Source organism: Pongo abelii, chromosome 16 (assembly GCF_028885655.2).
Source record: "Pongo abelii isolate AG06213 chromosome 16, NHGRI_mPonAbe1-v2.0_pri, whole genome shotgun sequence".
In the NCBI taxonomy this organism is placed as follows: Eukaryota; Metazoa; Chordata; class Mammalia; order Primates; family Hominidae; genus Pongo; species Pongo abelii.
In genome coordinates this window covers 20,886,980-20,902,244 of record NC_072001.2, presented here as the reverse complement: position 1 = coordinate 20,902,244, position 15,265 = coordinate 20,886,980, and the positions used below count along the sequence as shown (strand labels likewise).

Genomic DNA, 15,265 nt, shown 5'->3' with positions numbered 1-15,265 from the left:
GCCACCAAACAAGGAGCCCCAGTGTCTTGAACATGTCCAGCTAGGCTGTTGGGGACCTTCCAGGCGTGTTACCTGTATGCTGCCTGGTGGCGCCTGGGGGATTCCATGGGGACTGCCATGGAGCCTATGGGGTGCAGTCCAGCCCTGACAGCCAACAGGCCTAGAAGCCTGATGCAGCGGTGGCCGGGAAGACAGGTACCAGCACCTAAGGGCACTGACTTCCACCCACCCCAGGCATCTTCCGTTCTGTCCCCTTGCCTCCCTCTCCAGTCTGCACCTGGTGGCCTCTTCTGCAATGAGCCGAGATCGTGCCACTGCACTCTAGCCTGGGCGGACCCTGTCGAAAAAAAAAAAAAGGAACTGCTGCCTCCTGCTGCTGAGAGCATACACTGGTATGACCAGCTTAGAAAACAGTTTGGCTCCATCTCATAAGGTTGAATATTCACACTCCTCCCAGCCCGGCAACTCTACTCTACATCCAAGACAAATTCTTGCCTATATAAAACAGGGGATGTGGACAAGGCATGCAGCTCTGTTCAAAATAGCAAACATTTATTGCCCATCAACTGGAGGGTAGCTGACTAAATTGTGCTTTTTCTTCCCTTTGATTTCCTGTAGTCTTATGATGCAAGTGGCTTTCCCATGGCTAGCTTGGGGAGGGGGATACTCTTGGCAATCGAGTCTGGGTTGGCAGTCCTGCTTAGCCCTAGGGCAATCGGTGCCGCCCAAAACAAGAATAAACAGAACAAGTTACCAGGTGGAGCCAATGCCTTGGGTCCCTGGAGGTACAGACTTGTACCTGTAGGGAATAGCCATCATATACATCAGCCTTTTCAAATGCTTTTGTCACTGGGCTGAGTCCAAAGGACATCCTCTCCCAAAACATTACAAAGTTTATTTGGGCTACCATTTATCCAGCATTTATCATGTGCCTGAGCATGTACTAGTGTACTAATTGCATGCATTATTTTATTTATTTATTTATTTACTTACTTACTTATTCATTTATTTGAGATAGGGTCCCTTTCTGTTGCCTGGGCTGGAGTGCAGTGGTGTGATCACGGCTCACTGCAGCCTCAAACTCCTGGGCTCAATTGGTCTCACCTCAGCCCCCCGAGTAGCTGGGACTACAGGCATAAGTCACCAAGTGCAGCTAATTTTTAAATAAACATCTTTAAATAAACATTTTAAATAAATGAGGTTTGACTTTGTTGCCCAGGCTAGTCTTGAACTCCCGGCTTCAAGCCAGCCTCCTCCTTCTTCCTTTTTGTTGCATTTAATCTTCACCATCACCCGATAAGAGTGCCTGGGTGTAGGTGCTCCACACGGTAACAATGGAGCAACCTCCTCTCATAGGTGACAACGAGATTCAGTTTAGTCAAACAACTTCTCAAAGGTCACACAGTTGGAGGGTGGCTGAGCCAAGATGAAGACCTAGGACTCTAAAGCTGTTGTGCCAGTAAATGACAAAAATCTCTGCGGGTTCAGGATAGCTTCCTCCCAAGAAATCTTTCTCCAAAGATTCTAAAAACAATCATAGATCCATCTTTCATAAAGCAAACAAAACTAGCAGCCCCTTCATTTTGGGGTGGGGAGTGGGGGGAGGATAAAGGCTAGCTAAGCTCCAGGGCATCCCATTTTAATCCTACGTATTTATAAGGCAACTGCCAGCACAGCACCCCGAACCTAAAGAACCCTGCACAGCTGTCTCTGTGGGGCATGGCGTGTCCATGGATGTAAAGATTTTCCAATGTGTGCTTACAGGACAGTGGCATCATCCTCAGTCACAGGTTAAAGGGCAGCTAGGCCTGGCCTGCTAGGCACCACCATGAGAATCTGCCGAGCTTTCCAACTAGTTTACCTGTTGGTTGCAGTGACAGACGCCCTGAAAAGAAGGGGTGTGGGTGGGAAGAGTTCTGATTTGAGGTCCCCTGATCCGGGCACGATCTCTTTTCCCAGTCGCAGGAATCAGGGGACTCCATCTGTAAACACGGGCTGAAGCTATGTCCCCCAGCCCCCTCTTTCAACCAGGCGTCACCCTCTGCTTCTCTTCCATAGACAGCCTAGAGCTGCCAGCATTCCCTTAGGATCTGTGCCCTCAGGCCTGGCTTAATTTTTTCCTCTCCAAAGAGCCATCTGTAGGGCCAGAGCCTGGCAAAGCCTAACTCATTACTGGATGCCAGTTCCTTTGCCTGACTTTCAGTGATTCCTACCTTACTCTGGGGTTTTATGTTTCTCGTCTCAACGCGAACATTTCTCATTCCTCCACAAGTTGAATTGCTCACTCCAGCCAACTGAAGCATGCTTTTCTTGACAGTTAGCTTGAGGCACACGGTTGGTGCTTAAAAAAAAAAAAGCATTATGTCAATTTCATTCATCAACAAAAGTGATGGCTCCACTGCAAAGTTGATAGTGCTTGCACCTCTGAGTTCAAGAGCCTTCTAGACAAAGGGCTCTGAGCTGAAACATGAGCATGCACACATATGCCTCTCTCTCGGTCTGATGAGATAATTTGGATATGTGGTTGTTATCCTTGAGCATTTTCCTGCCTCATTAATGCACGTGTAGCCAACACAATAATAATCATAGCTAATAACGGCTAAGGCTGAGGACTTTCCTTAGCCAGGTAGTGGCTTTACAACTTTAAAGTTTTCACTAGACTCTCATTGAATCATTTCTCTTTTTCAGATCAAGAAACTGAGACTTACTATCACATTTGGGATTAAGTTAAAACAAAAAAAGAAACTGGGGCTTAAAGTTGTCAAGTATTTCACAGCCAGCAAGTGCCTAAGTTGGAACTTGAACCCAGGCAGTCTAGCCCTGGGATCCTGTGTCCTTACCCACTCTCCAGTGTTGGCTACGCAAAACTAAAGTGTACACATTTTCAACTATAGTTTAAATGCGTGACATATTTTTCACTATATTTTATGTAGGTGACTTTCAGTTTGGGGGTATTCTACTTACACAATCTATTAAGCTGGATATTAACTGAGAACAAAAAGAAACTAATGCACTCTGAAAAACATAAAACATGCGCAACATGATGTCACTGCAAAAGACAAATCAACACATAGCCTTCTTGTGACTGTATTTTGCTGACCGTCCACGAGTTAATCATCTGCCTGAACTCAGCAGTGCTCTGTTCCCTTGGGACACACACACACACACACACACACACACACACACACACACACACACACAGAGTGGCTGTGCCGCCCTGAGCCTCCAGTTGGCGAGTGTGAGGAAGGGACCAGATGGGTCGGGCAGAAAGGTGCTGGGTCAAGGGGGGAGGGGCAGCCGGGAGCGCGCGCACGCTCTGGACTCGTGCACCCGCCGAAACTGGTGCGCGCAGGGCCCGCCTGGTTGAGGCCTGAGGGGTGAGGGTGACGGGGGCGGGGTAGGGGCAGCCCTTTCCCAGGCGGTAGTGGGGGCAGTGGTTATGTTGCCCTTTGAAGCTGCGGCTTGACAGGAGCCGCGCCTCCTGTGGGTGGAGTCCGTTACAAAGGGAGCAGCCCCGCAGGCCACCACACAGCTCCCGCCAAGGCTTCCGGGCACCTTGCCATTTTCCAGCCACGCTCCCACAAGGGTCCAGGCGGCAGGCAGAGGCAGAGTCGCGAAAGCTCGGCTGGGCGGCCCCGCGGGGTACTCGCCGCCGTGACAGCGGCTCCGGACAGGCTCCCCTTCGCGCCCCTCCCGCCGTACATGAGTGGAAGATGTCCGTGTCAGGGTTCAAGGCCAAAGTGAAGTTTCTGGGTCTATCTTCCACAAGAACCAGGAGCCGCAGCCCCCGCTCACGCTCCACTGCAACATGACTGTGAGGCGCCCGGCGGCGGCCTCGCGGGGCAGGGCGAGGGCAGAGAGGGGGCGCCGGGAGTCCCAGGGCAAAGGGGAGCCGTCCCCAGAGAGGCCCCACTTCCCCGCCCCTTTCTTCCGCGACTGGCCCGGCCCCGGCCGGGACTGCGGGAGGCTTGGGTGGGAGGAGACGGAGGGCGCGTCTCTCCGACTCCTCGCGTGGGGTAGGCTTGGGGGCTGTTGGCCCCTCTAGGCCCCCGTCGCCGCGCCCCGAGGTGGGAGCCCGCGACTGCCGGAGCCTTCTTGGGACCCATGGTCGCCCTCAGTCGGCCTGCCTGCTCCGGAGACCGCGACAGGGCGGTGCAGGGCGGCTCCGGCGTTTTTTGAGCCCAGGCGGGGAAGGGGAAAGACCTTTAAGATTTTCGGTATTTTGGCTGGGCACAGTGGCTCACGCCTGTAATCCCCTCACTTTGGGAGGCAGAGGCGCGCGGATCACCTGAGGTCAGGAGTTAAGAGACCAGCCTGGCCAACATGGTGAAACCCCGTCTCTACTAAAATGTACAAAAATTATCCAGGCGTGTTGGCAGGCGACTTAATCCCCGCTACTTGAGAGGCAGAGGCAGGAGAATCGTTTGAACCCGAGAGGCGGAGGTTGCAGTGAGCCGAGATCCAGCCGTTGCACTCAAACTTGGGGGATAAGAGGGAGACTTCTCTCAAAAAAAAATTATTTTTTCTTTTGAGGGAGTCTCACTCTGTCACCCAGGCTGGAGTGCAGTGGCGCGATCTGGGCTCATTGCAGCCTATGTCTCTTGACAGTCCACTGGTTGAAGCGATTCTGCTGCCTCAGCCTCCCGAGTAGCTGGGATTACAGGCGCCCGCCACCACGCCTGGCTAACGTGTTTTTAGTAGAGACGGGGTTTCCCCGTGTTGGCCAGGCTGCTGTCAAACTCCTGACCTCAAATGACCTACCTCTGCCTCCCAAAGTGCTGGGATTCCAGGCGTGAGCCACCGTGCCAGGACCCAAAGCCCTTAGGTTTTAACGCCTCATTCTTCAGTCAGGTTTTCCTTGCTCCCGCGTGTTCAGCCAATTGGTTTTAAGTTTCTGTTGAAGGAGAAACTAACAATGAGAATGGACTCGTTGATGGAAGAAAAGTTGGAATGCAGCCTCTGGTGCTGTTTGAGTGATCACTCTCCCCCGGGTCTGGCTGCGCACTGCTGTGTTCTGGAAAGGCGCATTGTATGGTAGATGCCGCAGGTAAGAGTCCTGTACAGGTGCTCTGCCCGCTTTTCCTTTCAGGCTTCTGTATCAGCTGTTTTCCCTTGTAGAATGTGCCTGTGACCTGTGCCCCTGACCTCCACCCCTTAACCCTACCCAACTTGTCTTTACATGTCTGACCATCAAGGCTCTTCTGGGTCGTATTGAGTTCATGCTGATATTTTCCCTTCCTCCCCCCAGTTTTTGCTTTGGTCACGTTATGCTATATTCTGTAAGCCTTTAAAAAAATTCTTTTATGGTGGCAGGGGAGAATATTTTGTAATTATGCTTTGTGCTTTTTATCTTCCACTCAATAAATGCTTGGTAAATATTTGTTTTATTGAGTATATGACCCTATTCTAGCTATATTGTGCTTGAACCAAAATCTTAACTGCTAAGAATTTGTCAAAAGTGCAGAGATAACATCCAGAACTTGTCAGGGATAGTACAAAAAGGTCTCTAAGGGCTTGATGGAAGTCTGTAAATTGACTTCATGTGAAAGAGTGGAAGAAGCGAAAATGTGAAGCATGACTGGAGAGCTGGAGTGATAAAGCAAGGGTCTCTTTCTCCAGATCCTTTGTAACAGTGTTATGTGTCCTCTTCTAGAAGATCATTCTGAAAGATAATGCCAACTTGGAACCTAGGAAATCACCCAGTGGGTTTCTGCATGTTAGGTGGTTCAAATCCTCATCAGCACCTTTGTTTTCTCTGCCTCAGTTTGCTTACAGCGATGTTCTCAGTACCTGTAATTGCTGTCTTTGAATACTTAAGCATTTTTTTTTAGATCACAGGGGTGTATGTGCGTTCTTATTTTACCAAGTGTTAGAATTTTTACTCTGATTTTGTGGGCTCTGCTTTAGTTACTTGGTTGTTTAGTTGTAAAATGATCAGCAGGAAAAACTCTGTGTGTGTCTGTGTGTGTGTGTTTGTGTGTGTGTGTGTGTATTTTAAGGTTGTTTTGTTGTCAGAGCACTTAGAATTTTATTTTATATGGTAATTCTGTCAGTTTATTCTCCAGCCAACATTTATTGAACAACAAAGTATGAAAGTAATGTGTCCCATAACCAGCCTTCAGAAGAATTACAACTGCTGTATGTCTGAACTTTATTTTCTTTTCCTTTTTTTGTTTGTTTGTTTGTTTTGTTTTTGCTTTTGTTTTTGTTTTTTGAGATGGAGTCTCACTCTGTCACCCAGGCTGGAGTGCAGTGATGCACTCTCATCACGCTGCAAACTCCGCCACTCAGGTTCAAGAGATTCTCCTGCCTCAGCCTCCTGAGTAGCTGGGATTACAGGCACCTGCCACCCCACCCGGCTAATTTTTGCAGTTTTAGTAGAAACAGCCATCTTGGCCAGGCTAGTCTTGAACTCCCAACCTCGTGATCCACCTGCCTCGGCCTCCTAAAGTGCTGGGATTACAGGTGTGAGCCACCATGCCTGGCTGAACTTTCAAGAAGAAGTTTGTGCATCAATTTTTTAAAAATTGTGATGTCAAAAGATAGCTGTGTCCTACATTTGGAAAGATACAAAAACTGAACATTCTGGCAGGCAGTTTTGCTTACTGGTGCTTGAGATAGAGCCATACATTGGTCTCAGTGGATTTATGGAGAAAAATAGATAGAGAAAGTTATTTCTAAATAAGACCAAAAAATCCTTTTCTTAAGCAGTGACAAGTAAAGAGGTTGTCTTGGTTAACCTTGAAATGTGTTGCCCTTGATTAAGATAGTTTTATGGTGGGGATGGTAGTGGTGATAAACTTGTTTGAAATTTGTCCACTTATAATAACCTTTGTGGTAGCTGTCCCAGACAACTTCATCCTCACAGGCCTTAAAATTACTATAAAATTAATAGAATAGAGGAGAAATAAAGGACCTGAATAATTAGATGCTTAGATAATTGTAATGTGTTTTCATAACCGGTGAAAAAGAGCAGGGTTAGAAGCACTTAAACATTCTATGTAAGGAACACTGCCTGAATTTATATTGCAATTTTTGAGCACCATTCGTTGTTTAAAAACTGGTATATTGTAGGTCATATTTTAAAGACAAATAAACTTTTTTCAAGATGGATATAAAGCTTAAACTTATCAAAATTACAAAATTTAAAGCATATGATTGAAAAACATTAATGCATAGGTTTACATATTGGTCATCATTTTAGATGTCTTTCAAAATTGATTGTCTCTTAAACTGAACAAACTTTGAACATGTTGTAGCATTTGTGCTGAAGGTTAGGTTTCCTGGGGTGGTGGATATTTTATAATATGGATAACAAAACCTTCTTATTTTAAGACATTTAGAAAATTTTAGGCAAAACTAGAAAATGTTGCTGAGAATTCTCCCACTCAGAAGGTACTACTATCAGAATTTTGTATTTTTCCAGTCATCTGCTCATCTTTTTTCTCCTGTGCTTGTATATGTTCCCTCTCCCTTGAAAAATCAGATTTTTTTTTGGAATCTGCTTTTTCACTCAACGATATTGTAGATCCATGTCATAACTTATTCCTCTACAGTAGCTTCAGTTATTGTGTGCTTTCTGTTGGATGACTATACCATCTAGTCAGTCATGTTTCCTGGTACTAAATACATAGGGGTGTGTGTGTGTGTGTGTGTGTGTGTGTGTGTGCGCGTGTGTATTTTTTTCTACCTTAACTAATGCTTTAGACATCATTAGGTGGAGCTAAATCCTTGAAACCTTCCAAGTGGTGGCTTTCAGTTCTCATTGCTAAATTGGTTTCTAGAGATGGAACAAATTATATTTTATGGAAACTTTTTTTTTTTTTTGAGATGAAGTCTCGCTCTTGTCGGTCAGGCTGGAGTGCAATGGCATGATCTTGGCTCACTGCAACCTCCACCTCCTGGGTTCAAGCAATTCTCCTGCCTCAGCCTCCCAAGTAGCTGGGATCACAGGTGCCTGCCACCACACCTGGCTAATTTTTGTATTTTTAGTAGAGACGGGATTTCACCATGTTGGCCAGGCTGATCTCAAACTCCGGACCTCAGGTGATCCACCCACCTCGGCCTCCCAAAGTGCTGGGATTACAGGCATGAGCCACCACACCTGGCCTTTTTTTCTTCTAGGTACCAGCTTTTATTTATCAGTTTGGTAAAAATGTTAGAAAGTGTGCAATAAAATGGGCATTCTCACAGTTGTGGCACAAAGTATAATTATCTTTGACTTTCTAGGAAGCAGTTTGGCTTTGTAGAAACTTGCCTAACCTCTCCCCATTGAGGCAAGATGAATTCTGACTACGCCAAGGTGGCCAACCTTGTCCCTGTGATTCCAGATCTCCCAGAAAAAGAGGTCTAGTCTCAGAGAAAACCCAGATTTTCTTGGCTTAGCCCACCTTGACAGCTAATCTCTGGAAATGGGGTGGGCTGGTAGAGTCCTTTGGTCAGATTTTGTGTCAAGAGAGGGAGGTGGAAAGATGGGAGGGAGGTAGTAGCAAAACTGGCCTGAATGGAACTCTGTAAGTTAAAATGGCAAACGGATGTTTCTTCCAAGGGAGAAATTCTAGGGAAGGAAGGAAAGTGGAGGGGAAGGCAGCAGTTCTCAAAGTTTTGGAATCAGAACTCCTTTACATTCTTAAAAATATATTGAGGGCCCAAGGAGCTTTGGTTTATGTAGGTTGTATCTATTGGTATTTATCATTAGAAATTAAATCAGAAATATTTAAATTATTCTTTAAAAGCTCATCACATATTGTTATAAATGTTCTTATGAAAAAATTTCTAAACCCAAAGTAGCACAATCTTATATTTTTTGCAAATTTCCTTGATGTCTGCCATGTCATTTTCATCTGCATTCAATTTATTGTGTGATATTTGCTTGAAAAAATGTGAACAATGTCCAATCTCATACAGATAGCCATTTTAGATCACTGTGGATATATATATTTATATATTTATGTATATATACATTTTTTTTTGAGATGGGGTCTTGCTCTGTCACCCAGACTGGAATGCAGTGGTGTGATCACAGCTTACTGCAGCCTCAGTCTCTGGGGACTTAGGTGATCCTCCCACCTCAGCCTCCAGTGTAGTTGGGACTACAGGTGTGTATCACCACACCTGGATAATTTTTTGTATTTTTTTTTTGTAGGGACAGGGTTTTGCCATGTTGCCTAGGCTTCTTTTTTGATACTCCATCAAAACTTGGTTTTTCTTGAACTTTGGATCTTTTACCCTTGCGTGATATTATAACATCATGCATTGGTCACTTAGAAAATAATGGTTCACCGATATCTTCTACATGTTGATACATTTGATGATACAGTATCAAAATACATTCATCAATATCACCAACAATCTCATCAGAATACATTTGGAAAGCAATGGTGGATATAAGTTTTCTAAAATTCTAATTTTCTGTTCAGAAGCTTGAATCTTATTATTAGCAGTTTTATTATTGAATTTTATTATGGCCTGTCTGTTGTTTTTCTTGAAATGACAGAATCTCATTTTTTGAGAAAGTGTCTCCCAAAAACCCCAGTTGAAATAACATTGTTTGTCAGTACTCTTTTCAAGTAAAAATGATATTCCATTAAAGTGGTTAATTCACTTCATGACTTAGTCACACGAGGGTTTTTTCTCAGGCAGTCTGTAGGAATGCTTATGTGTGCTTCCAATTTCATCACTTGAAATATTAAAAAGAGATATTCAAGGATTAAGATATAGTAAACTTTTCACTGCTTCATCACAGACATTCTTTTTATTTTTGAGGCAGGGACTTGTTCTGTCACCCAGGCCGGAGTGCAGTAGCATGATCACAGCTCACTGTAGCCTCAACCTTCTGGGCTCAATCCTCCTGCCTCAGCCTTCCAAGTAGCTGGGACTACAGGCATGCAACCACCATGTCCAGCTAAATTTTGTATTTTTTGTAGAGATGGGGTTTCACCATGTTGGCCAGACTGGTCTCAAACCCCTGACCTCTGGTGATCCTCCCGCCTTGGCCTCTGAAATTGCTGGGCTTACAGGCACGAGACATCATGCCCGGCCTGCCCTTCCATTTCAAACCTTTCCTGTGCATAGTGAAGAATACCATGACTACTAGTAGTTTGGTGTTACTGCCTTTATTTGTGCTAAAGTGCCAGCATTTTTACCCAGTATTGTATTTGCACCTTTACAGCAAATGTCACTATGTTAGTATTCCTGTTAAAATAGTTTGGACCTGGATGTCTGAGGGCCCCACTTTGGGAACCATTGAAATAGGTACTTAAACCTACTATATATCATATCTTTTCATCTACAAGATTTTTAAAAACATAATTTCATTTAATTTTTTCTGTAATTTTAAAAGTATGGTTTTGAGGAGTTTCAGTTCAGAGCAACACATATTTTATTTTGCTTAAGCTGAAGTTTATTAGACAAATACTGACCTAATAGAATGAGGTCCTAAATCTAGTTGCAGTTTCTTTAGCAAAAAAAAAAAACAAAAAAACAAAAAACCCAAAACTAAAAACATAAAAATGGTCCCGTATGGTGTAGTCCCAATGTATGCTGAAGAATTTGAAGAAGAAAATGCAATACTCAGTAAGTGCTGTTCTTTATGAATAGGATTAATTCTGAACAGTTTCTTTTAGCCTGTAAAGAGATTTGGGACACAGTAAGAGAGGAATGAGAATATAGTAAAATAAACCATTATTGAAGAGATATACTGTTAATGATGTCCTCTTTCAATACAACTTGCTTTTTTCTTTTCTTTTTTTTTTTTTTGAGACAGAGTCTTGCTCTGTCCCAGGCTGGAGTGCAGTGGCACAATCTCAGCTCACTGCAACCTCCGCCTCCCTGGTTCAAGCGATTCCCCTGTGTCACCCTCCTGAGTAGCTGGGACTACAGGCATGTGCCACCATGCCCAGCTAATTTTTTCTTATTTTAGTAGAAACAGGGTTTCACCATGTTTGCCAGGATGGTCTCAATCTCCTGACCTCGTGATCCACCCACCTCGGCCTCCCAAAGTGCTGGGATTACAGGCATGAGCCACCATTCCTGGCTAACTTGTTTTTCTTAAAAGAACCTTCAGGAAATATTTGGTTTCTGTGGCCTCGGCTATAATTCAGATTACAGTTTTCAAAGCAGTGTTTCCTAAAGTTGTTTGTGCAAAATTGTTTTCCATGACTTGAACCTAGTTGTTCTGAAGCTAATATATAATAATAATGGCTTCTCCCCAATTTATAATAGAAAACAGTACAAAGTAACAGACTATTATATGGGGGATGGAAGAAGAAGGACAAGGGTTGAAAAAGTAACTATTGCATACTATGCTCACCATCTGATTAATGGATACATGTGTACTCCAAACCTGCGTATCAAGTAGTATCCCATGTAAAAAATCTGCATATGTACCCACTAAATCTAAAATAGATGTTGAAAAAAAAGTTTTTCTATGTCAGCAATAATTGAATTGAAGGTGTAAAACTGTAATAAAAATTGAGACACTACAAAGTATGTTGTAGTTAAGCTACAAAAAAAAAAATTCTAAAACCATCTATATAGAAAATTTTAGGAATTGATCTTAAAGGAAATCCAAATAAGTGGAGAATTATCATGTCAATCGATGTGATAAATTAATATTAAATTACATTATTTTTTCAATAAATCTAATATGGTCATTGATTTTAAAATGTGCATAGAATATTAATTTTTAATAAATAATGATTAATTTTTAAAAATGCAGAGGGTTGGACTTGCCTTATCAGACATCGGAACGTATTACAAATATATGGGGAAAAAGGCAGTAACTGGTGAATTTTTCATTTCCATTAAGAAATAATGGATCTGGCCAGGCGCAGTGGCTCATGCCTGTAATCCCAGCACTTTGGGAGGCGGAGGAGGGCAGATCACCTGAGGTCAGGAGTTCAAGACCAGCCCTACCAACATGGTGAAAACCCCCTCTACTAAAAAAAAAAAAAAAAAAAAAAAAAAAATTAGCCAGGCGTGGTGGTGGGTGCCTGTAATCCTAGCTGCTTGGGAGGCTGAGGCAGGGAGAATCCCTTGAACCTGGGAGGTGGAGGTTGCAGTAAGATTGCACTACTGCACTCCAGCATGGGTGACAGAGTGAGACTATGTCTCAAAAAAAAAAAAAAGAACGCTGGATCTCACTGGCAATGGAAAGGGAAAGGAAAGTTACTGATGGCAACATATTACTAATGGTAAATAAGCAATGAAAAGATACTCAATATCATATGTCATTAGAAAATTGCAAACCAAAACAATGAGATGCTACTACATAGCTCTTATAATGGCCAAAATCCAAAATAGTAACACTACTGAGTGCTGGTAAGAACAATGAGCAGAAATAACTCTTATTCATTGCTAGTTGGGATGCAAAATGGTACATCCACTTTGGAAGACGGTTTAGCAGTTTTTTATGGCACTAAGCACACTCTTAGCCTATGATTCCATAACTGTGCTTCTTGGTATTTGCCAAATGAGTTGAAAACTTATGCCCACACAAAACATACACACAAATGTTTATACCAGTGTTATTCATAATTACCAAGACAGAAACAACCAAAGTACCTTTCAATAGGCAAATGGACTAACACTCTATAGTGTAGCCATACAATGGAATATTAATCAGTTCTATATAAAAAAAAAGAGCTATCAAGCCACAAAAAGGAATGGAAGAACTTTAAATGCATATTACTGAGTGAAAGAAGCCAATATGAAAGCCTACACACTATGTGGTTTCAAGTATATGACATTTTGAAAAAGGCAAAACTGTGGAGACAGTAAAAAGATCAGTCATTTCCAGGGGTTCCTGGGGAGGAAAGAAAGGAGGAATAACTAGGTAGCACACAGGGGATTTTTAGGGCAGTGAAACTATTATTTTGTGTAACATTGTCATGGTGGGTACATCTCTGTTAAAATCCATAAAATGGACACCACAAAGAGTGAACCCTAGTATAATTATGAACTTTAGATAAAAATAATTTATCAACATTTTCTCATCACCTGTAACAAATGTAACATACTAATGTTAAAAATACCACAAGATGTTAAAAATAGGAGAAATGGGGGTGGAGTGAGAGAGTCTACAGACAGGCATTTTAACTTTCACTAATTTTTGCCTGTAAACATAAAATAGCTCAAAAAGTAATATCTATTAATTTTTATATATATATAAAAATATATATGTGGTTACTACAATGTCTTATTGAGATTAATACACAGTGAGAGATTGTGTCTAAGAACTGACATGGTCTTTAATTTGAATAACAACATTGAAATACAATATTAGTGTATTTAACTGTAAATTAAGAAAATAAATTTTTCATATATGAATTGTTTATAACACTTTATTGAAATAACACCCACATCAATCCTCATCAGTTCTGAGGCCCACATAATAATTAAAGGCCTCCAGCCAGTCCAATTTCATTCATTCCTAGAACCAGTGAGTTTCACTCTTGCAGGCCATGAGTAGCAGTTCTTCAACGGACAATGAGATCTCGAAAGAGAAAGGTGTGTTCTATTTCTTTGTGACTAGTGTCCTAAGTCATGGAGACAGAATCATGGGCTTGGAAGTAGCGTCATCTTCCAGGTTGCTGTGTAACTCACATTCCCAAGGAACGGACTGTTGGCAAACCCTTTGGTCTCCATCCTTGGGATTTCTTCTTCTCCTCTATATTTTGTTTCTCTTTCTCATTTTTTCTAAATCATTTTTTCTTTTTCCGACCAATGATGTTTGTCCTTTTGTCCTAGGACTGGATCTCATTTATCTTTCTGGGAATAGCGCCATCTCTAAAGACTCCAGGTTAACCCACTTCATATTTAATCATTCCAGTCTAGATACTAAATATTGCAGTGTCAGTCAACATTCCCAGGGCCAGATCTTACCTCACACCTCAGGGTCATAACTCTCTTGACTACATTGGGTTTTGTCCTAATTTCCTCATTCTTGGCCGTGTGTATTTTGTCCTATCCTGGGAACAAGGAGAGGAGTGAAGAGCTTTCTCTTGCATTTCAATATTAACCCTACTCCCGCATTCTTCCAAGAAAGCCAGGAAATACAATGCCAATGTTTTCCATTCAGTTTATATTTCATGTATAATTAACTTTTGTATTGAACATGAATAAACTGAAAATTTCTTGAAATAGAAACAATTTGATAGAATTTTGTGGGTACAGTGTATACAATCCGTGTCCAATAAGTTACTGGCATCTAAACTTGTTATAGATTTTTTGTTCCATCATGTACTAATTCAGTAATTCTATTGGAATACAACTAACATTTGTTTGTTAGTTATAATTCATTCTTGGTAAGCCTTTTTCTGTGTTTTGCTTATGCTTCCATTATCTTCTAGATGAGCACTTTTGTATATCTAATTTAGAAGCATTACATTAAGAACAGTAAGAGAAAATCATAAGCAAGTGTGAATATTTTTTCATAACCACTTATGAAGAAACAGAAGGGCTCCTATTACATTCACTGTAACAAATTATAAAGTCATAAACACATACTCTTCAAAGTAGCAATAGGCAAATCAGGGAGAGAGAGAGAGAGAGAGAGAGAGAGAGCACAATGTTGCTCCCAGAAGACAATGAATTTATTGCTACCACTGAAAAAATTTTTGGAAGGGATTAAGCTTTTTGCTAACATATACAATAGCAACTGCAAAAGGAATAGGACCTGGAATCTTCAGCTGAATCAGTCTATTTATAATCTCATGTAAGACTGGTAGAGACAAAACATAGGTCATTGCTTTCTCATCATTCATTAATTCACTCACTCATTCAAAACACAAATAGATGCACGCTATGCTACACACTGGGGATACAAATGGTTACAACAATCCCTCAAGTTTCTCAAAGCCAGTGGGAGAAATAGGCATATAAACAACTAATATCATGCACTGTCATATTGGACACTTGAAGACTGCCTAATGGACTGTGGGACTACAATATGAGATACTGTCAGTTTGTCCTAAGAAGGTCACTCACGGGGAAGTGAAGACTGAATTGCATCACAAAGGAATAGTCAAATTTTCCAGGCCCACAGGGAAAATGCTATTCCAGATGGGAGGACCATTGTGAGCAAAGTTAAGGATCAAGGAAAAAATATAAGTTTGAAGAGATGAAAGTAGAGCCACGTTGTTCAGTACAAAGGGTGGAGAATTTGGTGAGAGAAATGAGAATCAGGAGGGAGAGTGGACAGGGTCAGATCACAAATGGTCATGGTCAACCTAAAACTAAGAGGCTGAGAATTTATCAGGAGACA

General features: G+C 42.3%; 1 protein-coding gene across 1 annotated transcript in view; it reads right to left on the bottom strand.

The window, feature by feature from the left end:
* LOC129050364 (putative GED domain-containing protein DNM1P46) overlaps positions 1-3,688 on the bottom strand; it is an 87,915-nt gene extending 84,227 nt beyond the window's left edge. Inside the window, exons 1-2 of the mRNA XM_054532409.1 lie at positions 3,556-3,688; positions 2,214-2,341 (exon numbers count right to left, since the gene is read on the bottom strand). Coding sequence (XP_054388384.1) covers positions 2,214-2,303 — 90 coding nt within the window. The 5' untranslated portion in view covers positions 2,304-2,341; positions 3,556-3,688. The remainder of the gene's footprint in view (positions 1-2,213; positions 2,342-3,555) is intronic.
* Between the last annotated feature and the right edge of the window lie 11,577 nt (positions 3,689-15,265).